This window comes from Sinohyriopsis cumingii, chromosome 12 (genome assembly GCF_028554795.1).
Source record: "Sinohyriopsis cumingii isolate HCF-2022 chromosome 12, ASM2855479v2, whole genome shotgun sequence".
Lineage (NCBI taxonomy): Eukaryota > Metazoa > Mollusca > Bivalvia > Unionida > Unionidae > Sinohyriopsis > Sinohyriopsis cumingii.
This window is the reverse complement of record NC_142972.1, coordinates 86,859,634-86,884,899: the sequence shown is the minus strand read 5'-3', so window position 1 is coordinate 86,884,899 and position 25,266 is coordinate 86,859,634. Positions and strand designations below refer to the sequence as shown.

The following is a 25,266-nucleotide window of genomic DNA, read 5'->3' as shown; positions in this document are numbered from 1 at the left end:
TGTATTTTACTACAAACATACATAAACATGCAAAAATTCACATAATCACAACAACACTGACATTAAATAAAAATATACACCAAGTGTTTGTCCTTAATATCCATTGGAAAGAAAACTATAGGAATAATTAGATGCAGTCTTTACTGACTGTTCTCATTAGTTCAGTAGCCGGGATTTATGGTGATACAAACGTTATTTGAGTGCATCTTGGCACTCATTAGAGGATGGTTAGTACTGTCAAACTCCTTACTGGCAATTTTATTTGGGGGAGTGGGGAGGAGAGGAGTGTATTTTAAAACAGTGAGGGTCACACGGATAATACAGCAGTAACAAGTACCTTTTTCCAATACAGGTGTTAACACAATCAACACAAATTAACTGTGTAAACATGAGTATGTGCCTTATGTCTTTCAATCGGTCCATTTCATGGCTGAAAAACATTCTCAGTTAAGGCTGTGGTGTGTAATAACTTTTATTATTCAACACAGTTTCATTTAGCGAGTATTGTTGGTCCATTTTGTGATTGGGTTGGTCCATTTTGTGAAATTTACCTATGTAAATTATCCAAATTGACTCTTGTACAGCAGTCTTCAAAGGACTTGAGACATTACCATAGCTATGATCATCCTGTTACTTAATATGTGAAATGTTGGTTGTCTATATCTGACTACCTAATCTTCTAATTGTCTCTTTGACAATTACCTGTATGAATTCCCAAGGTGAGTTTTACATGAGCTTTTAGCGGGAGATGGAGATATTACACTTTGTGCATACTAAAACTTGCAATATAGCATTGTTCTGAATATGTCCATGTTGTGAAGTGGGATTAAGCAAATTTGATCTAACATGACATATGTTGTATCAGGTATGTCTTCATCATGCTGTGACAGTTCTGGAAGCAAACTTGTTGAAACTTTAATGGAGTTTTCTATTTGAAGTAAGGAATTCCAGGGCCATTCATTTGTGTCATAGGTCAGGTGACAGTTTTTACATGAGCAGAAGCTTTGTAAACAAATTCATCTGTCTAGTTATAAGATAATTCTGTGGAATCATTTGCATGTTTAGATATAATTTGAGAGGAATCATTTATTTAAATTGTTTATTGGAATTAGAGAGTGTTGTTGACCTTTTGGACTAAATTACTACTTTGGAATTATTGAGAACTCATTCAAAGACATTCAGGATTAGGTCATTGTGGTACACCAAGACTTCAGGATTACATCATTGTGCCACACCAAGACTTCAGGATTACATTATTATGGCACACTAAGAGATTCGGACTATTGCAATTCATTTGGAGCATTCAATACTGTTCTTCTTGTGACCAGACATTTAGGATTATATAGGATTGAAATCACAGAACTGTTAAGCGGTGTTTATACTTATCTTGCAGTTTTTATTGGTAACTGTAAAAAAAGGGATAAATCATGGTCATTGTCTGAAAAACATTTTTTCATGATTTCTCAATTTACTGCATTTTCTCTTTTACAGCTGGATTTTGCAGAATTTAGTGAATTCATTTATAGATGTGAAAGCTAATGCATATTATTGTTCATCTTAAGAGTTTTTGTAATGGGATCATTGTGAAGTGACCTAATTTTATATGAACAAAGTATATGTACTTCCATTCCAACATTTTGACACAAGTAGATTTGATTCAAGGGATTATCGTTTCAGATTTGAATTGTCTGTACTGCTGATGACTTGGAATTGGCATCCCAGATGTATATTGTCTTTGCAGCTAGTTATTTGGTATTGTTATCCCAGATGTAAATTGTCTTTTTAGCTAATGACTAGGTATTGTCATCCCAGATGTGAATTATCTTTACTGCTGATGACTAGGTATTGACATCCCAGATGTGAATTGTCTTTGGAGCTGATGACTGGGAATTGTCATCCCAGATGTGAATTGTCTTTGTAGCTGATGACTGGGAATTGTCATCCCAGATGTGAATTATCTTTACTGCTGATGACCTGGTATTGTCATCCCAGATGTGAATTGTCTTTGTAGCTGATTATTGGGTATTGACATCCCAGATACGAATTGTCTTTGTAGCTGATGACTGGGAATTGTCATCCCAGATGTGAATTGTCTTTGTAGCTGATGACTAGGTATTGTCATCCCAGATGTGAATTGTCTTTACTGCTGATGACCTGATATTGTCATCACAGATGTGAATTGTCTTTACAGCTGATGACTAGGTATTGTCATCACAGATGTGAATTGTCTTTACTGCTGATTACTAGGTACTTTCATCCCAGATATGAATTGTCTTTGTAGCTGATGACTAGGTATTGACATCCCAGATGTGAATTGTTTTTACTGCTGATAACTAGGTATTGACATCCCAGATGTGAATTGTCTTTACTGCTGATGACTAGGTATTGACATCCCGGATGTGACTTGCCTTTGTAGCTGATGACTAGGTATTGACATCCCAGATGTGAACTGTCATTACTGCTAATGACTTGGTATTGTCATCACAGATGTGAATTATCTTTACAGCTGATGACTAATTATTGATATCCCAGATATCAATTGTCTTTGTAGCTGATGACTGGGTATTGTCATCCCAGATGTGACTTGCCTTTGTAGCTGATGACTAGGTATTGACATCCCAGATGTGAACTGTCTTTGTAGCTGATGACTTGGTATTGTCATCCCAGATGTGATTGTCTTTACTGCTGATGACCTGATATTGTCATCCGAGATGTGAATTGTCTCTACTGCTGATTACTAGGTATTGTCATCCCAGATATGAATTGTCTTTGTAGCTGATGACTAGGTATTAACATCACAGATGTGAATTATCTTTACTGCTGATGACTAGATACTGATATCCCGTATGTGAATTGTCTTTACTGCTGATGACTAGGTATTGACATCCCAGATGTGAATTGTCTTTGTAGCTGATGACTGGGTATTGTCATCCCAGATGTGAATTGTCTTTACTGCTGATGACTAGGTATTGTCATCCCAGATGTGAATTGTCTTTACTGCTGGGGCCCCGAGTGGCCGAGTGGTCTGAAGCGCTTACCGTTTCGGATCACTGCCATCTCACCCCTGTCTGCGTGGTTCAAGTCCAAGGCTCGGCTAGCGTGGGTACATGGGAAAGCCTGCCAGTAGCTTCTCGTGGGTCAGTGGTTTTTCCCTGGGTTTTCCAGGGTTCTTCCTCCACCAGTTATACTGGCCGCCATGTATAGCCTATCTTGTGCTGAAAAATGGCGTTAAACCCTAGAACAACAAGAAAAATCTTTACTGCTGATGACTTGGTATTGTCATCCCAGATGTGAATTGTCTTTGTAGCTGATGGCTAGGTATTATCATCCCAGATGTGAATTGTCTTTGTAGCTGATGACTAGGTATTATCATCCCAGATGTGAATTGTCTTTACTGCTGATGACTTGGTATTGTCATCCCAGATGTGACTTGCCTTTGTAACTGATGGCTTGGTATTGTCATCCCAGATGTAAATTGTCTTTGTTTACTGTGAGATGTAAACAGCATGATACCTGTTATGATTTGACTTTACAACTGATGACTAGGTATTGTCATCACAGATGTGAATTGTCTTTACTGCTGATGACTAGGTATTGACATCCCAGATGTGAATTGTCTTTGTAGCTGATGACTGATTATTGTCATCCCAGATGTGAATTGTCTTTGTAGCTGATGACTAGGTATTGTCATCCCAGATGTGAATTGTCTTTACTGTTGATGACTTGGTATTGTCATCCCAGATGTGAATTGTCTTTACAGCTGATGACTATGTATTGACATCCCAGATATGAATTGTCTTTGTAGCTGATGACTGGGTATTGTCATCCCAGATGTGAATTGTCTTTACTGCTGTTGACTAGGTATTGACATCGCAGATGTGAATTGTCTTTACTGCTGATGACTTGGTATTGTCGTCTCAGATGTGACTTGCCTTTGTAGCTGATGACTTGGTATTGTCGTCCCAGATGTGAATTGTCTTTACTGCTGATGACTAGGTATTGTCATCACAGATGTGGATTGTCTTTACTGCTGATGACTAGGTATTGTCATTCCAGATGTGAATTGTCTTTTATGCTGATGAATAGGCATTGACATCCCAGATGTGAATTGTCTTTGTGGCTGATGTCTTGATATTGTCATCCCAGATTTGAATCGTCTTTGTAGCTGATGAGTAGGTATTTACATCCCACATGTGAATTATCTTTACTGCTGATGACTAGGTATTGACATCCCAGATGTGAATTGTCTTTTCAGCTGATGACTAAGTATTGTCATCCCAGATGTCAATTGTCTTTACTGCTGATGACTAAGTATTGACATCCCAGATGTGAATTGTCTTTGTAGCTGATGACTTGGTATTGTCATCCCAGATGTCAATTGTCTTTACTGCTGATGACTAAGTATTGACATCCCAGATGTGAAATGTCTTTAGAGCTGATGACTAAGTATTGACATCCCATATGTGAATTGTCTTTGTAGCTGATGAGTAGGTATTTACATCCCAGATGTGAATTGTCTTTATTGCTGATGACAAGGTATTGACATCCCGGATGTGAATTGTCTTTGTAGCTGATGGCTGGGTATTGTCATCCCAGATGTGAATTGTCTTTACTGCTGATGACTAGGTAACAGCCGAGCTAGGTCCTGATAATACTACATTGGAGTATGGCACCAGGGATGAGTATGCTTCTTATCAGCTGACTAAGGAGGGGGAGAATGGAGTAAACTCGAACACTTGATTTATTTTCAACCATAACACAAGATGTTTCATTTATTAAGAAACATTGAATAAAGTCAGTTCATAGCTATGACAGTCTTGTTGTTTTTGAACTAAGCCAAAATACTATCATTGTTTGGAGGTACAGTATGGTATATGATAATTTCATGCAAAGTCAGGGTACACATTAGCACTATACTATTAGTTCATTATATTATTTTTCTAATGAGTGAAAATTATATTAGAGCTACCATCTGTGGATTTAGTTGCAACTAAGTTTACTACAGAAGAGAGAAAGTATGACTTGATTGTAATTGTGAAATGTAAAACTCTGCAAGGAAAACACTTGCTTGACTTTACATTTCAACTATAGCATAATACTTATTTGAAGTGAACTGATATTGATGGAAGTAAATTGGCTGTCAAGTCAGTGAGGAAAACACTCACAATGACTTAGACAACTAATACGTTATAAAATAGAAACATAACTTACATTTTTTAGATTGCTAGAATAATCAAGTATTGTTGAACTGAATTTAGAATGTCAAGTCGGTGAGGAAAGCACAGTGACTTAGACAACTTGTAAATTATAAAATAGACACATAACTTATGTTTTATAGATTGCTAGAATAATAAAGTATTGTTGAATTGAATTTAGAATGTCATGTCGGTGAGGAAAACACTCACAATGACTTAGACATTTTATTTCCAAAGAACTTTGTTGGACTTATAATTTAAGGAAAGGAACTATATATTTGTAATGTAGAGAAACTTCTCTGTATGTCTTTAGCTTCATAAAACTAATTAAATAAAGAAAATAAATAAAGAAATCAATAAAAGTATTAGCATGTGAGGACAACACTCACTTGACCATATAACTGAATTTCAAATAACGAATGATAAAACAATATCTAGTTTGCTTGTAAAATAAATTAGAAATGACTAGAATGTGTATAATTTGGAAGAGAGAAAGAAATTAAAAATAATTTAAAGAAATAAATAACTTCAATAAAAATTGATTTGTACTTAAATAAACTTTAACAAAAATTTACTGTCCAAAATATTGCCTAAAGTTACATAACTCTGTAATAAACTAAACAAAATAAAAATTAAGAAAAAAATAAAACTCAATAACTGTGATGTACCTAGTTTGATGGCTGCTAGCTGACTGAATTCCCTCAAACAGCCCACAAAGCCTTATATACTCCTGACAAAACCCACAACCAACAAAGCCCACAAATCCAACAAAACCCACAAAACCCATAGTTCTAGCAAAACCCACAAAACCCACAATTTTTGTTGGAATATTCAAACCAGCATGAGCTAGTATTGCATGTGTATATTTAGTTAATTTTCACAATGATTAGTTATAGAAATTACCAACTGGATATTTTACACATTGCTACATTACGATTGAATTGCCCTTAGTAAAAAGAGAAAAAGAAAAAATCAGTTTTGTATTTCGCGGCACATACCGTCTTAGTCTGTCGCTCATAGCAATGGTTCGGAAACTGTGTTATGTACTCTTACAATATCATCGAGGTAGACCGCATGACAGTGTAGTCAACATGTATATGTACCAAAGAAATGAAGAAGAGGAAAAACAAAATTAAATGCGATGACGTATACAAATGAAACATCAGGGACTATAAACACATTGAGTATGTACTGTACAGTCATAAGTGGTTAACTAGAAATAGTCATTAACCGAATTATCAAGGATGCCAGCCGCCGGCATGATACTCCCTATTTTCGCTATCACAAAAACATGTAGACTATACCAGCTAACTATTAATCGACAAGTAAACAAAACAAAGGATCCTAGAAAATAGTAATGTCAACTCATTTGAGTAATTCACTGCTAATGCACTGATTTATAATTTTAAAAAAAAAATCTAGACCAAATTGGGCGGCTTGTATGAATAGTATTTACCGTATACACGCATGCATACCTCACTCCGTAAATGCAGGTTATTACAGTATTGTCATCCCAGATGTGAATTGTCTTTACTGCTGATGACTAATTATTGACATCCCAGATGTGAATTGTGTTTGTAGCTGATGACTGATTATTGTCATCCCAAATGTGAATTGGCTTTGTGGTTGATGTCGAGGTATTGTCATCCCAGATGTGAATTGTCTTTGTAGCTGCTGAGTAGGTATTGACATCCCAGATGTGAATTGTCTTTACTGCTGATGACTTGGTATTGTCATCCCAGGTGTGAGTTGTCTTTACTGCTGATGACTAGGCATTGACATCCCAGATGTGAATTGTCTTTACAGTTGATAACTAGGTATTGCCATTCCTGATGCAACAACTAATTTACCAATCCATTATATTAGCCCGTTAGGAAGACATTATTTTAGCAAATAATTTCAATTAATAGTTTTTATTGACATTTGGTTAGTTGATGGCTGCAAAGTAATGTTGAAAAGTGACAGGAAATCTCTAACTAACATCATACCAGTACATGTAATACACCTTCAATAAATTAAATCACACAAACGATATAAAGGATGGATATAAGAAGATAAAGACATAAAAGTCCTAATAAGAATATAATTGGTTTCCTCTCATAGCAGTAATGCATATGCCTAGGAGAGACAGAAAGTTGAAGAAAATTAATACTGGTAATAACTGCATTAAGAATTTGACTCCAGAAACTAATTGTCTGGTTATTTTTTGTTTGTTCTTCTACAGCACAACAAGATAAGGGTATTAACTGGTGCCAAGACAATTGGATTAAAGGGTCCTGCTCAAGGACACCTTGACTGATCTAATCTACAGTGCCACCACAACTCCTGTCAGCTTTTATGGCTGGATTACATAAGATAGCATTTTCCAAACATTGTTGATCATCTATTCTTCTTGCATGGTTCCAATAATAAGTAATAGCAATAACCATAACAACAAAATAATTATAAGGACAAGTTAAGAAAGATAAGATACAACTTTCACAACAGCTAAACCACCATTTAAGTGCCTTTTTGGAGAATAATGTCTTATATTCTGAGGTGTATTTGTGGGTGGATACCAAGTTTCTTTCTTAAAGATACGTATTATCCTACCTTGATTATGTTCATATTTTTAATGCTTATATATCATCATCATTGGCGACTCAGTCTCGAAAAACCATGCGAATAGCGCCCTTGCTTATATGTATATATGGATCGTCATATTAACAGGTGGTTTTTATTAGAAGACTTCTTATGATGTCTAGTTGTTCCTAAATGAAAGTGGCACTCATCTGGTGTTCAATATGGCTGCCAGAAGCTGTCTTCAGAATATTGTTATTGCAATTATTATTAAACAGAAAGTCACATTGATGTGAAGTTTTCCCTATAAAACTTGTTATGCAGTGACGTGGGACCTAAACAAAAACGATACTGATCTGATGTCCAGTATGGATGTTACACATTTGCTGTGTTGAGAATCTGTGTTGAGAATCATATTATCACTGCTCCTCTTGAATTCATGGCTGTATCATGAGATTTTCGCTGAAATACTTGTGATGTCTAGTTGGTTATGAATGAAAATAGTGATGACATGTCATTTAATACTGATCTTGAAAATATTGGTATTACCATTCCTTCCAAAATTAAAGTCATATTGACATGGGGTTTTCACCAAAAGACTTACTGTGATATCTAGTTGGTCTGAAATGAAAAAAAGTGCTGATCTGATTCCAATACAGTCAGCACAACTGCCGTCCTAAAAATCCTTTTGAACTGAAAGTCAATTTGACATAAAATTTTCAAAACTTCTTGTGAGGTCTAGTTAGTCCTGAACATATCGGGTGATAATCGGATATTTAATATGGCTGTTACAGGGAGTTATATCATCACAGAGGTTTCATTAAAATACTTCTCATTATGTTTTGTTCATCCTAAATTAAAAAGATGTGATCTGACATTTGGTATGTGGCAGCTTTAAGTAATAAACTTGTTGCTCGTGTGTGAACACATCACCCGTCATACATCCAGTATGGCTGGCATCACAATTCTCGTGAAAGTCTTGTTGCTATTCTGTATATTGATGGATCTCATTCTTTCCATGATATATGTAAGATTTAATTGCTCCGCGTGACTTCCAGATGGATCTAGTAAATGATATTTTTATGTGTGATAACTATGCATGACAGTTTTCAAAAGACTGCTGTTAAACTTTGTGCATATTATATTCATCACAAGAAGTTATGCATAAATGTCAACCTGTAATGTTCAGAAGAATTATGCACTGTTTTGACTATTGACTTGTATTCATAGCGTATTTGGTGGAATCTAGATTGAGGTGAGTATTGTTTTGAGAATAAAGTGCTTATCATTTCTCAACTTATTTTTTATTTTTAGAAACAGATGGGTACATTTGGTTATTATAAAGTTGACAATGTCAAGCCCTATGTTTCTGGTGGCAGCAATTCTGGTGTAAGAAACCCATTCCAGTATGATTCACAATCCCAAATGGCAATTGTCTTTTCACTTGTATTTTTTATCTGGTGTTATTCTATATTGGTCATAGTTCATGGATAGATCTTGCACTGATGCCCATGTTCATAGATGCATAAACATGAACACCTACTACCTCTGTTGAAACCAAATTTGATGTGTGACTGTGTATACAAATATATACACAAATCTAGCCACCCAACTGAAGTTGATGCTACCATCCAAGATGTAGAGAGGTGCATTTCAGATGTGAAATCATGGATGACATGTAACAAGCTGCAGATGAATGATGTTAAAACTGAGGCCATTCTGATCACAACACAAAGACTTTCTCATTCACATCCTTTACCTCAAACAATAAATATCAGCAGCACCAACATTAAATTCATACAATCAGTATGAAATCCAGATGTTACTCTGGACAGTACTCTCACATTGCACCAACATGTCATGAACGTATGCAAGGCTGCATATCTTGAGCTGAGATGCATCAGCTCCATTCGCAAATATCTTTCAGTTGATGCCACTAAAACCCTTGTGTGTTCATTAGTACTTTCAAGACTGGACTATTGTAACTCAGTTCTGTCTGGTTCATCTCAATATCTGCTCCAGAAACTTCAAAAAGTTCAAAACACAGCTGCTTGGATCATACTTAGAATATCACGATCAGAGCACGCCTCCCCGCTGCTCTGTACCCATCACTGGCTATCCATTCAATCCAGAATCAAACACAAAATTTGTTCTCTGTGCTACATTTCACTGTCAGACTCTATTCCAACATACCTATCTGACCTCACCCATGTGTAGACACCAGCAAGATACTTACGCTCCTCTTCTGACAATCGTATATTCATTATTCCCACTATGAAAACAAAGTCATATGGACAGCGTTCTTTTGCATACCAGGGCCCATCAAGGTGGAATGAATTGCCTACTGAACTTAGACACAAAGACACAGTGATCCCATTCAAGAGTGCTCTCAAAACTCACTTATTTCGACTGCAAGAACAAACTTAAAGACCTAATAATGTTTCCTACCTTAAATATTCTCAGCATTTTTTTTTATGTTTCCTAATTTCATGGTGTTTGTTTTTGTAATCATATCATTATATATGTTTTTATCTTATATGTGTTGTCTAATGTTGTAAAGCACTTAGAGCTTCTAAAGATTAGGCGCTATACAAAGTCCTCATTATTATTATTATTATTGTTATACAACGTTGGCAATATAGATGTGCATAAGTTTCTTTTTGCTTTTGTGACCAATAATGGACCCCTCACACAAGTCCCTGTGTGCGGCAGGAAAGCAGCCTCATGAAAGATATGGTCTTCCCAGAGAGGGGTTTATTTAATCATTGCCATATAACGTGTGAATAGTTTAGCTTTAAAAAAATTAAATAGTGTTATTTAGAAATGACAAACATCATTAGCCACCCCACCCCCCAAAAATTTGTGCATTTTCAGTTGGCCATCACTGTTTCTCGATGCTGACCCTATAACCTTTTCCCCCCATAGTAAAACAAAGCCACAAAAAACATCACATTATATATATATATATATATATATATATATATATATATATATATATATATATATATATATATAATGTCAAAAAGATCTGCCATCCCATATGTTAATACCAGTACATTAGAATAGCGACATTTGTGTTTTGGCTTATGGAATCAATATGATCAAACTTGCATCAATGTCATGTGAAGTAATTATGACACTGAGGAGTAGACTTGATGTAGAACCACGCTGACAGTAAAATCTGGGTTTACAGTTCTTAGCAGTAAGCTATTGCTGTCCTGACTATCAGTGGTAAAAATAAGTACAGTAAAAACAGTACTGTAAATTTCATTAACAACTTATTTCTTTTACTCCCATGCTGAACAGAGTATTATTGAAACTACATAGGCCAAATAAGTGATGATATGTGCAGAGAGGTCTTACATTTCTCGTATGGCTACATTTTTGATATTTTTTCTTTGAAACCAAATGTCACGAAAGGATTTATATTCATTTCCTAATTCTTTACATTTTGCAAGTTTGGTGCTCTGTGTTAGTATGAACCTCATGTTTCTATTACATAAAATTCTGCAGTTTCAATCATCTTTCAATTCTCTATTTCATGATATAATGTCAAGGTCAGTCACTATAACATGCAGTCAGTGCCAAAGTCAGTCACACTTTTTTCATTCTGACATGATAATGTGATTAATGACCAGGTTGTAATGCTGCCTTAAATTATTAAATGGATTATCATTCCAAACAAGAAATGTCATGATAGTTGATGGTTTGGTAATGTCAGTTTTTTTAATATTCAGATTGGTATGCTAATTATTATCATTCATCAGATTCTGACAGCTTGGTATTGTCTGTTTTCTTCATTGTAAATGGCATGATGTTTATTGTCATTTATCCAAGAAGCTATATCTAAATTGAGATACCAGTGCCTCATTCAGGGCATCTTAGATAGGTGGTGTGTTTTGCAAATATTGTACTGAAGCTTTTTATCGTTTGCTAATAGATGTGGAAATAACATTGATACAGGGAAATGCCATTATAGTCATTAGAACTTTTTTAATAACTTGTTTAGGTTTGGTTGGTTTATAGTTTTACAGTAAAACAATACATGTAGGATATTTAGCCCCAATGTAATTTGACTGAAATAGGTCATGAATGTTTTTTTCAAAACAACTGTTATTGGGAGGAGTAAGGTGCAACGTATTCTCATCACTACAATCAATTTACTCAACACAGGACTTGTATCCATTACACTATATAACACTCTTACTAAAGTACCACAAGCATCCAATGCAAGCTTAATACTAAAACTCCACAAAAAGACAAGTTGTACTGGTCAGGACAAGAAGACAAGTTGTACCTGGTCAGGACAAAAAGACAAGTTGTACCTGGTCAGGACAAGAAAAGCAAGTTGTACCTGGTCAGGACAAGAAGACACTCAAGAAGACAAGGCATACCCAGTCAGGACAAGAAGACAAGTTAACCTAGACAGGAGAAAAAGAAAAGTTGTACCTGGTCAGGACAAGAAGACAGGTGTTTTTTTTCCGAGACCTGAAAGTGCCTTGCCCAGAGACTCATAATGGTAGCTGGCCATGACTCATCTGGTCTACAGAACTGAATCTGTTCATGTCAGTGTATATGGCATGATTACTCAACATACATAGGATTTCTCAAACTTAACATGCCCATAAATCCTCTTTCAAAGTTCCAAATTTTACAGCAATATTAATAATAATAAAAAATACAAACAACATCAATTCACAATAAGATAAGGCACTCATTTCATACTTGTAGGGGATAGATTTGAAACATTGTAATCATACCCTATATTTTGGATGAGTATCGACTGGTCTCCATCTTTGCTTTTTTATTGGGATCTGGTGACGTAGTGTATATTTATATATAACAAACTGCTCACTATTCAACTACTACTTGTTTAGAACCAGATGTATATGTTTGGTAATTATGGAGATCACATTGTCTTGCCCAGTTTCACTACTGTGTTCATATTCTAGTCCAACAGTTTCCCATGGAGCACTGTGAAATTTTAGTTCTCACGGTACTAATTCACTTCCCATAGTAAACCCATGCTAATACCTTGATATTAGTAATTCAGTATTTTAATTTTCGAGTGCTTGTGATCAAACCTATATTCAATAACTTTTAATTTCTGAGTGCTCGTGATTAAACCTATATTCGATAACTTTTAATATCTGAGTGCTCATGATCAAACCTATATTTATCAGTATAGATGAAACCTGGATGACAGTTTTTGTGTAGAGGAAATCATATAAGCTGTGGCATTTTCTGGACCCACGTGTTTGAACACATGTTTTCAATTCCACACCAAAGAGTCAGGTGCTAATTTCATTAATGCTTGTTCCAAACTTAAGACTCTTCAAGGACTAAAATTCCATCAATAAAACAGTGTCTCTTTTTGTTTTGTTCAGTTACAACTAGGATAAGCTCTCAAAAGATTATTTTTCCTAAAAAATTCACTACTTGGACAGCATTTGCACATTCAGTTATATAAATACAATTCACACTGTTATCTTTCTAGACATAAATCATCTTTGCAGCTGATTGCTTAGCATTTTCATTTCTCTTTCTGAAGGTACACCTAATATTACTGACTGGCTTCTGCTGTCTTTTATGCACATGTAATAAACATGAACACAAAGATCATGCCCTTAAATGAATTAGACTGTGCAAAAAAATTAAAGGATGCTTAAAAGATGTGAAAGAAATAAATGTCCCAGTAAAAGTTAGAACTATTTCTTTATGTCCTCAATATTTATAGTAATTAATTATTTTCTGTTAATAGTAGGATTGCGACATTGTGTATATAATTAATGACGACATCAATTTCCTTTGAAAATAGTACTGCATTTTATGTCTTTTGCTAAGGCGATGCTGAACAAAAAAGAAGAAAAGTAATACTGGAAAGAGTGTATCAACGAGTTGACTCTTGAAAATTCTCTCTGGTTTGGTTGTTTTATAGCACAGCATAAGTAGGTTATATTGTTTCGATTTTAATTGGAACATAGGACCTTGCCATAGAACATACTCATATAGATGACCCAGACTTATCTGATATGCAGTACTACCTTTAGTTACTTTCAACATTTTGGGTTCCATTGAATAAGTGACATAGGATTTTTCAAACTTTACAAGTAACTATCCTCTTGCAGATTTCTAATTTAAAGGTAATCCATATATGAATAATATGTTAATATAATAATAATAATAACAACACAAGTAGCAACAACAATTCAGGATGAAATAAATTAACACATCATGTGATATGTGTTAAAGTGCTTTTTTAGGATGATAATTTTAATGACATTTTGGGGACTGTTACATGATAAATTTCATTCCAAAAAGTACAAGTTTGGTGTGCTTCTGGGTACAGAAATTGTACATGACTCCATGCAAATGCAGTTTTCTTTTTTTGGTTTTGCCGAATAACAAAGCAATTCCTCCCATTGTATTCATGATGCATATCAATCCATCATTTGTCAGCACTTTTAGCATTGATTTTCAGTCATGCTTTAGTATCGTACACATCAAATCATCTTGTCTCGGCACATTTGGTTTGCATTTAGCATATTTTCGCAGCCACAATTCTGTACATTTGCACAGCATTGTATAAAGCTATATCATAATATTGCAAAATTCAATTTAACCTAGTTATAATCTCGTCAGGGTATCTTGTGAATTAATCATGTCTTTTCGGCATGACTGTTATGATTGGTATATACAATGTGACACAACTATAGCAGAATAGTTGGGGTCCATTGATCCTGACAGTGTTATATACCAAACTGTTTGATAACCAAGTCAGTTACTGCACGAAATGATGCATGTACCAAACACGTTGGCCAGAAGGGGTCATCATTAAAGCTGGCGGAAACATGTTTTTGATTAAATGAAGACCATACTAGTCTGAAATACACTCTTATATTGACAACTTTCATTTGTGTAGTACAATCCATAATGCATTAAGTACTGTACCTTTATATGAAAAATGAATAATTTCAAATCACATGTTATAAAGTATTCATGCATCAGTCATATCCCAATAGAAAGCACAAATAATGCATATATAAAAAGTGATAGTCGTCATTTCATTTGATTATATCCCACTGTCAGCAAATACGTGTCACTGAACAAATAACTTCAACATTTTCGCCAGTAGCATGTGACTATAGTTGTGTACATGCTGTATATACATGTACTTAAACTGGCCTAAATTTTAGTCACCTGGAGACGGCTATCATCTTGCGAAGGCCACACAGGGGATGAGGCCACTCATAGGCAAATGAAAACAAGTGAACAAATTAACAACTAACTTAATGGCCATATATCAAAGGTTTCAAAAGTTAAGAAATTTAATATGTGTTATGCCGCTATTGGTAGGCATAAACATTCTCCTGCAAAAAGGAAGCTTTCATGGCGGAATAAACATCTTCAAGCCACATTGGAAAATGCAGCAATCCAGCAGATTCCATTTATTTATGTATGGTGCTGACTTCATTTTATGAAATGTTTTAGCTTTATTGATGATTGTATTTGGCTTACTTGCAGCCACTGCTAAGGAACAACTTTGGAGGACCAAACAAATGCCCATTTCTTATTCTAGCAGCAAATTCAAATAACTGTACAACATTGATTGAGTCTGAATTATGTTTCTCATTTGTTTGGTATTTACACAGAATGATCTGTGCTTCAGAGGTAATCAGTCTTCTTTCAAAGTTCAGGAAAGTTTAAAATATAAAATAAACAGCTATTGTTTTGTTGATTGTAGTCATTTTTGTTCCTGCCTTCAAAGGGTAGTCGATTGTATCTAGTCTGGTATAATGAATATTTGAGAGTATTCACAGTATACAGTACTTAGGACAGATGTCAGTATAAGCAGATTATTAGTATTACAATGCACTGTTCAGATGGTTTTGCAATATGAATCAAGGATTTGTTTTTGTAACAATATATAAATTCCAGTGCATTTTATATCCAAGTTTGCAGTTTCCTTTCATAGTACCTTTGAATTTCTCCACTGCAAACCCAAGATTGTATATACAAGATTAGATAGCCAACACTATTGTCACCAAAAACAAATTGCCAGATGGTATATTTGTTCACCATTAAGAAAACAAAAATCGCAGTTTGTGACTTTGGTGAAGCTCAGTGCAATCCCTGAATAAACTTTCTGCACGTTATTTTTCATGCTTTTAAGAAGTAGAAAACATATTTTTTTCAGATACGAGAAAATACATGTGCATGAAACTTCAGGAGTCACATGAACATCTTATTTTAGAATCCATGCATGATCCCTTCGCCAAAAAATATAGTAAACTTTATGCACATTATTTTTGCACCTTTAAGAAGGAAAAAGAACTGCATACTAGATAAATACATGCATATGAAATTTCAGGAGCAGCACCATCACCATGTACTATCCAAATGTGTGTTATAACAGGGCGTGCTATAACAGTTTCAAACTGTATTGTATAATCTGCATTGCTTTGGCATAATTTCTTGGTCACTTTTGGGCACTGTCGCAAAACATGTTATTGACTTATGTCTAGAGGAGTATTGCAACCGTTGATGTCAAACAGTTCACTGTGAGGTATACTGCATATTGTGTCAATAATATATTTATAGTTTTACTGGATCACCGTGGAAATTGGTGTATATTATGGTAATGATCTAAACACATGTAAATTTGATAAATCTTTGTGTTTCATTTATATATATATATTAGTGTATTAAGTTAATGTAACAGAAGATATGAAAATATCCATGCTTTATTCCTTTGAGCGTTTTCTCATCATCTTTATGAATACTCTTCAGGTGAATACTGCATAAAGATATTCTTCAGTTTACATGTGTTTAGATGCAGTATTTACCTGAAGAGTATCCATAAAGATAATTTTTATATGTATTATCTGACACATGGATGGATTCATGTGTGTGTGTCTATATATATATATATATATACATGTATATATATATATATATATATATATACATGTATATATATTCCTATTATGGTCATCTTGAAATGACTTGCAACCTGACCAGTAATTATATAAACGCTATGTTCATCATAGAATATGGAGTTTAATGAGAGTCAAGTGGCTATATTTATGTGAACAAAGTGCTCATCATTCTTTTGTTTCTTTTTTATTTTTAGAGCCCGATGAATATGTTTGGTAGTTACAGAGGTGACTATGTCATGATGTTTTTTTCTGGAGATAACAACTCTGGTCAAAGAAACCCATTCCAGTATGATTCACAGGCCCAACTGGTAAGACTCTGTTCACTTTTAGTAACACTATATTTATGATTGGCTGTAGGGTATAATCATAGTTCAGTGGCTGTATTTATGGGCATAAAGTGCTCATCATTTCTCCAGATCATTTGTAGTTTTAGAACCAGATGAGTGTGTTTGGTAATTATGGAGGTGACAACGTCGTGACCATTTTTTCTGGTGATGGCAACTCTCGTGTAAGAAACCCATTACAGTATGATCCACAGGCCCAAATGGTAAGACTCTGTTCACTTTTAGTTTCTATTTTGGACATATTCTATGGATGTTTCAGAAATACTGCCCATGTCCATACATGCGTAAAGCATGTATACATCTATTTTTCTCTAAGTAGCCTATACCAGTATGATCCAAAGGCACAAATGGTAAATCTCCATTCACTTTTACTTTTTTATATTGGACATGTTATATGAATTGGTCCTGAAGTGCTGCCTAGGTCTGTACATGAGTAAAATACATACATATGTCTGTCTCTATGAAACCCATTCTAGTATTAGCCACAGGCCTAAATGGTAAGTGTCCTTTCACTTGTATTGTGTATCGTGGTCATGATTTATGGATGGATCATGAAGTGTTGCCCCTGTTCATTGACGCTTAAATAATTATGTGGATCTCTCGTCTGTTCAGTAGATCATAACGTTTGCTTCCAGTTGATAACTGTTGAAGACTTCCTCCACTGAAACTAGATTTGGTCAGTGTTTTTGTATGCAAAGTTTTACATATAGCTGCACACAAGTTTCACTTTTCGTTTTAGCCATCTACTATAACAGTGGACCCCTCATATAAGGCCACCTTTTCTGCAGCAGGAAACTGACCTTATTGAAGATGTGGACTTTCCAGAAGGGGATCACATGATATAACTATATTTTGAAAGTGTAACATTTTATTTAAAAATCACAGGTATCCTGTGGAATTGGCATGATAAAACTAATATCAATGTTATTTAAAATAATGATGAAAATGATCATCAGACATATTGCAAAACTGTAACAATAATATCTGGGTTCAAACATCTGGTTGGAGTTACCTTTGTACATTCATTCTATTTCCCACTGCCTTGGAATGATAAGTTTTTAAGAATCTTTCTGAGATTAGTTTTTTAGCAGTGACCAATAAAGCCTTTCCCTTGTTTTGTTAAGTCGAATTCATTTCACTTTTCCATCACTTTTCCTTCTAAACTGAGATTATCTTATATGTATTCCTTTTGGAAATACTTATTATGAATTAATTTTTTTGGAAATATAAAGTTACAACATGAAATGACCTGTATTTTCCTTCTAAACTGAGATTATGTCATATTTGCACCTTTTGGAAATACTTATTATGAACTCGTTATGTAAATTTAAAGTTACAACATGAAATAACCTGTATTTGCAAGGGAATTTAGATTGTTAATGGATTGACTAGTTTTAGACTGGTACCCTTTCGGTTGTAGTTTTTAATCTCTGAGAGAGAAACTGTTAAGGCCAAGATACCAGTTTTTCTTTATTTTGACCAGATGTTCTGGTGACTCGAGCTGAACAATACATGTACTGTGTTTTGAGCAGCCAGGTTTTATCATCTTTATGATTATTGGTAATTACTAGTGGTAAGAATAACCATCATGTACATTAAGACAAGTATTGCAAACTTCATTAAATAAACGTTTTACTTTAGCCCAATGCAGCTTAAAGAATTATTGAAAATTCATAGGCTAAATAAGTTTTGAGTCATGCAGTGAGGTCATGCATTTTTCATGTACCTACATTTTGGGTAGTTGTCTTAAAACATATGTCAGAAAGGATATTTTGACTATAGCCAGGCTACAGGTTTCATTTTGCTGATGTCCTTGTCAAGCCCACGCATTTCACAGGTGGAATAAGATTTAATAGAGACTGGTCATAATAATTTCCTAATCCTTTACATTGCACAAGTTTTATTTTCCATAAATTCGGCACCATTTATGTTCACTGATGACCATGTAAAGCTCTTGCAAGTGTGTTACTTCAACGAAGAAAGGACAGTATGAGGAGTACTGCAGACTTTATTTGTTCATTCAAAACTACAGCTCCCATACTGTGAATATGTTTATTGAAAGTGTTGTGATGTGGATCGAGGCCACATATTTCACATGTGCCAACATTTTGGCAAGTTTTATACTCTGTAAACTTGGTATTGTTTATGTAGTGTGCTTATGTGACATAACATCCTGCAGTTTCAATCATCTTTCATTCCTTGTTTTCATGGTTTAGTATCAAGGTCTGATGTGTGTATATCTCTGCGATTATGTTTCCCAAGTTTTATGGTCTAATAACACTTTGCACCTTTTAGGTACATGTAGTATATATATATATGTACCACATGGTTATAGGATATACAATCCTGCAGTTTCACTCATCTTTAAATCCTTTTTTTATGATATAGTGTTAAGGTCTGTCACTTCCATTATGTCAGTGCCAAGAGCAGTCACATGTTTCACACATACATGATATGATAATGTGATGGCTTGCTAACTGAATGTTTAGCTTTCAAGTTAAACCATGTTTGATGTTTCAGATGGAAGAACAGGTAGTACTGCTTTTTTCAGTCTGAAGAAAATAAGATAGTAAAGAGAAAGTACATGTTTAGGGTGTATATCTACACAAATATCCGAAATATTGAATATCCAAAATTAGATTCGGATACCCCAGTTCACAAATAGGTAAATTTCAGTCTCATATTAGTATAATAATAACCATTTCAAGCATTTGGAAGCCCTCTCATAAACGACGATTAATATGCAGTATAAATGCAATGCTACCACTCCGTATTTGAATTAGTAAAATCTTCATGTGTAATTGGAATTGTGTACTGAAGTGTTGAATGTGGCCATCATTTACATAGGTGTGCACATGTAAACAGTGTCATGAATATAGGAGATGGTTACTAGGAAGATTTGGATTTTGGATGATTTGGTATGGAATGACCCTAATATGTACTTTTCAAATGGAATATTTCTAACTAACAGCAAAAAATGGAATTACCCAAATTAAATTATGATTAATCAACTGGTTTCTTGACATTGTGGATTTGATAAATATAAATCTGCAGATACACTTCAGATGCGTCTTTGTAATGTAAGTTAGATGTTAAAAGTAAATACATGCTTAGAGGATTATCTGCTGGTGTCTTGATGTTGGTCTGAGAATATAACAGTAAAGCGGCACAGTCTTGAAAACGTGGATGACTTGGCTTGAACCTTGCACTGACCAGATGCAAAGTCACAACATTTTAGATCTTCTTGTTCTTGTCACATATTTTTGCTCATAATGACAAGAGATTGCTTGTTAAAAACAAAATTTTCTCCACATTAAAATGATTCTTACAGGTAGGGTATATTTACATGAACAAATTGCTCAGTGAACAAATTGAGCAATGAATTGCTCAGTGTACAAATTGCTCACCATTCCACTAGTTCTGTTCTATTTTAGAACCAGATGAATACATTTGGTCATTATGGAAGCAATGCTGTCATCCCTACTGCACCAGTTAGTAACCTCCCTGGTCCAATGCATCCCACCCAGTATGGTCAGCAAGCTCAAATGGTAAGTTTCTTCACAATTTTATTTTTGTATCTTGGCTATGTTCTATCAATGAGTCCTGGACTGTTGCCCATATCTATAGAAATGTAAGCACATGATTTTGTCATGTACATCCAGAAATTGCTCATCATTCCACTAGTTCTGTTCTATTTTTAGAACCGGATGAATACATTTGGTCATTATGGAAGCAACGTTGTCATCCCTACTACACCAGTTAGTAACCTCCCTGGTCCAATGCATCCCACCCATTATCGTCAGCAAGCTGAAATGGTAAGTTTCTTCACAATTTTATTTTTGTATCTTGGCTATGTTCTATCAATGAGTCCTGGACTGTTGGCCATGTCTATAGAAATGTAAGCACATGATTTTGTCATGTACATCCAGAAATTGCTCACCATTCCACTAGTTCTGTTCTATTTTTAGAACCGGATGAATACATTTGGTCATTATGGAAGCAACGTTGTCATCCCTACTGCACCAGTTAGTAACCTCCCTGGTCCAATGCATCCCACCCAGTATCGTCAGCAAGCTCAAATGGTAAGTTTCTTCACAATTTTATTTTTGTATCTTGGCTATGTTCTATCAATGAGTCCTGGGCTGTTGCCCATTTCTATAGAAATGTAAGCACATGATTTTGTCATGTACATCCAGAAATTGCTCACCATTCCACTAGTTATATTCTATTTTTAGAACCGGATGAATACATTTGGTCATTATGGAAGCAACGTTGTCATCCCTACTACACCAGTTAGTAACCTCCATGGTCCAGTGCATCCCACCCAGTATGGTCAGCAAGCTCAGATGGTAAGTTTCTTCACAATTGTATTTTGTATCTTGGCTATGTTTTCTCAATGAGTCCTGGGCTGTTGCCCATTTCTATAGAAATGTAAGCACATGATTTTGTCATGTACATCCAGAAATTGCTCACCATTCCACTAGTTCTGTTCTATTTTTAGAACCGGATGAATACATTTGGTCATTATGGAAACAACGTTGTCATCCCTACTGCACCAGTCAGTAACCTCCCTGGTCCAATGCATCCCACCCAGTATCGTCAGCAAGCTCAAACGGTAAGTTTCTTCACAATTTTATTTTTGTATCTTGGCTATGTTCTATCAATGAGTCCTGGACTGTTGCCCATGTCTATAGAAATGTAAGCACATGATTTTGTCATGTACATCCAGAAATTGCTCACCATTCCACTAGTTCTATTCTATTTTTAGAACCGGATGAATACATTTGGTCATTATGGAAACAACGTTGTCATCCCTACTACACCAGTTAGTAACCTCCATGGTCCAGTGCATCCCACCCAGTATGGTCAGCAAGCTCAAACGGTAAGTTTCTTCACAATTGTATTTTGTATCTTGGCTATGTTCTATCAATGAGTCCTGGGCTGTTGCCCATTTTTATAGAAATGTAAGCACATGATTTTGTCATGTACATCCAGAAATTGCTCACCATTCCACTAGTTCTGTTCTATTTTTAGAACCGGATGAATACATTTGGTCATTATGGAAGCAACATTGTCATCCCTACTGCACCAGTTAGTAACCTCCCTGGTCCAATGCATCCCACCCAGTATCGTCAGCAAGCTCAAATGGTAAGTTTCTTCACAATTGTATTTTTGTATCTTGGCTATGTTCTATCAATGAGTCCTGGACTGTTGCCCATTTCTATAGAAATGTAAGCACATGATTTTGTCATGTACATCCAGAAATTGCTCACCATTCCACTAGTTCTGTTCTATTTTTTGAACCGGATGAATACTACATTTGGTCATTATGGAAGCAACGTTGTCATCCCTACTACACCAGTTAGTAACCTCCCTGGTCCAATGCATCCCACCCAGTATGGTCAGCAAGCTGAAATGGTAAGTTTCTTCACAATTTTATTTTTGTATCTTGGCTATGTTCTATCAGTGAGTCCTGGACTGTTGCCCATTTCTATAGAAATGTAAGCACATGATTTTTTCATGTACATCCAGAATTTGCTCACCATTCCATTAGTTCTATTTTATTTTTAGAACCGGATGAATACATTTGGTCATTATGGAAGCAACGTTGTCATCCCTACTGCACCAGTCAGTAACCTCCCTGGTCCAATGCATCCCACCCAGTATGGTCAGCAAGCTGAAATGGCAAGTTTCTTCACAATTTTATTTTTGTATCTTGGCTATGTTCTATCAATGAGTCCTGGACTGTTGCCCATGTCTATAGAAATGTAAGCACATGATTTTGTCATGCACATCCAGAAATTGCTCACCATTCCACTAGTTCTGTTCTGTTTTTAGGACCGGATGAATACATTTGGTCATTATGGAAGCAACATTGTCATCCCTACTACACCAGTTAGTAACCTCCCTGGTCCAATGCATCCCACCCAGTATGGTCAGCAAGCTCAGATGGTAAGTTTCTTCACAATTTTATTTTTGTATCTTGGCTATGTTCTATCAATGAGTCCTGGGCTGTTGCCCATGTCTATAGAAATGTAAGCACATAATTTTATCATGTATATCCGGACATTGTTGTTTTCCACAAGTCAATTTAGAATAGTGCCCAACCTTTGCCATTTGTTTCTGTCTGTCTGTGTTTATCATACATTGTACTGAAGCTTTTATCCTTATCTCAGGAGATGCAGAAAGAAAATTAATCATGTTATTACTGTGGATCACTATATTAAGTATTTGACTCCAGCAAATTGTTTCATGTTTTTGTTTGTAGTTTTGTATTACAGCAATGCAGTTAAGATATTTAGCTCAATGGCAATTGGAGTAGAGTGGCTCATAAAATTTTATTTGAAGCAGCTACTCATCTTATCGTCATCAGCATAGATTCTTATTAGTTACACTGCTTACACTCATAAGAAAATATCAGAGGCACCCAATGCCAGCTTGATATTAAAACACCATGGGCACCCATTGCAAACTTGATATTAAAACACCATGGGCACCCATTGCAAGCTTGATATTAAAACACCACATACACTCATTGCAATGCAAGCTTAATATTAAAACACCACAGACAAAGCAGGATAATATGCCTAATGCAAAGTGATTGGGCAAGTACTCTCAGAGAAGCAGAATTTATTTTTAAAAAATACCTAAATATTTGCTTTTCTAATGTCTGTTGTAGTTCTTTCAATATACTGTAATAATTATCAAATGAAAGGTAGGGATATCGCACTCACTGCTGAGAAGAGCTTAATAACGAAAACAAAGAATACATTGATTTAGAGCAAAGTTGCATTCATAGCTGACAGAAATGAAACATAATTGCACATGTTCTGACAGTTCTTCCATGCATGGGTTCTCATTTACATAATGCATGATCTTTTGTGACTTCCAATCACTGGGTTACAGAGTAGTAATTAAAGTTCTAGAAAGCATAACTCTCATGGTTGTTGCATAAAAATACAAACAAAAAATTATTCCTCATTCAGTAAATATAATGATGATGATGATGATGACGTTGAGTTCATTCTCAGGTTGTGAAGAAAAGAGAATATTAATAACAGATTTGTTGACAGGGGCTCAATATAAATGTATGATAGTCTCAGATGGATGCAGGTATGTGTGAGAGAGAGCATTATTAAGATTTTGCATTTTTACTTTAATTTATACTGAACTATTTTGCATTATTTATTCATTTTTTTCTATCACCAATGGTCACAAAAGGTCATCCCAGATACATGTAGGTTCACACTTAATCTTTGAAGATAGATGGTTATATGCAAACTAACAACCTAGTACAACAGAAGCCATGGACATGGTGTGCTTCCTTAGTCACTGACTGTGCAATATCCAAACTGGTAATATAAAACCACAACATCAGCTGTAAGTTCTGCATGTTTGTTTTATTGGCCATTGTATTGACAATAAACAACATAGTTACTCAGGATTGATGATGTTCATCCATCATTGTCAATGAGGACCATTTAATGTCATCAATTCACTGGGGGTAGGTCCGGAGATTGCTGATCATTCCGATCCGAGCCCGGAAGAGTCTGTTGGACTGTGGACATGGATGTGCAGGTTGCCGACCAGGAGTTGTGGAACTGCTATTCCTGGATTTGCGCAGATCACGTTTTTCAACTGCGTCCACCAGTCATTTCTGCTCAAAGGCTTCCGCACCAGCATTGACTTGACTGCACCAAGCAGGTCTGAGGCAGTGACACTCTCCCAGCTATTAGGATCAGTGCATAGTTTCTTCAGTGAAGTCTTGATGGTGTCCTTGTACCTCCTTTTTTGACCACCATGAGATCTTTTGCCTTGTTGTAGCTCTCCATAAAAGACATTCTTAGGTAGGTGTTTTACCGGCATGCGGACGACATGGCCAACCCATTGGAGTTGTGCCTTGCACAGCATAGTGTGGATGCTTGTCATGCCGGCCTTAGTGATCACCTCTGTGTTTGGTACCTTGTCCTGCCATCTGATTTTCAGTAGTTTCCTCAGGGAGCTGATATGGAAGTGGTTCATTTTTTTAAGATGGTGGCTATACACAGTCCATTTCTCGCAAGAATAGAGGAGGGTGAGGAGAACAACTGCGCATAGACTTTCAGTTTGGGGGCAAGCTTGATGCCTCTCTTATCCCAGACATTTGAGCGGAGTCTACCAAATGCTATGCTGGCTTTGGCAATCCTTGTGTTGTCCTCATCATCTATGTGGACTGCTTGTGAGAGGGTG

At 35.5% G+C, this 25,266-nt stretch overlaps 1 protein-coding gene across 2 annotated transcripts in view; it reads left to right on the top strand.

The window, feature by feature from the left end:
* The window catches only part of LOC149786903 (uncharacterized), a 127,998-nt gene that overhangs the window by 42,122 nt on the left and 60,610 nt on the right, over positions 1-25,266 (top strand). The window contains exons 10-19 of one of the 2 annotated variants that reach the window (XM_089977428.1): positions 16,888-17,001; positions 20,472-20,585; positions 20,739-20,852; positions 21,006-21,119; positions 21,273-21,386; positions 21,539-21,652; positions 21,806-21,919; positions 22,072-22,185; positions 22,609-22,722; positions 22,876-22,989. In XM_089977428.1, coding sequence (XP_089833554.1) covers positions 16,888-17,001; positions 20,472-20,585; positions 20,739-20,852; positions 21,006-21,119; positions 21,273-21,386; positions 21,539-21,652; positions 21,806-21,919; positions 22,072-22,185; positions 22,609-22,722; positions 22,876-22,989 — 1,140 coding nt within the window. The remainder of the gene's footprint in view (positions 1-16,887; positions 17,002-20,471; positions 20,586-20,738; positions 20,853-21,005; positions 21,120-21,272; positions 21,387-21,538; positions 21,653-21,805; positions 21,920-22,071; positions 22,186-22,608; positions 22,723-22,875; positions 22,990-25,266) is intronic. The other variant, XM_089977430.1, reaches the window with a different exon arrangement.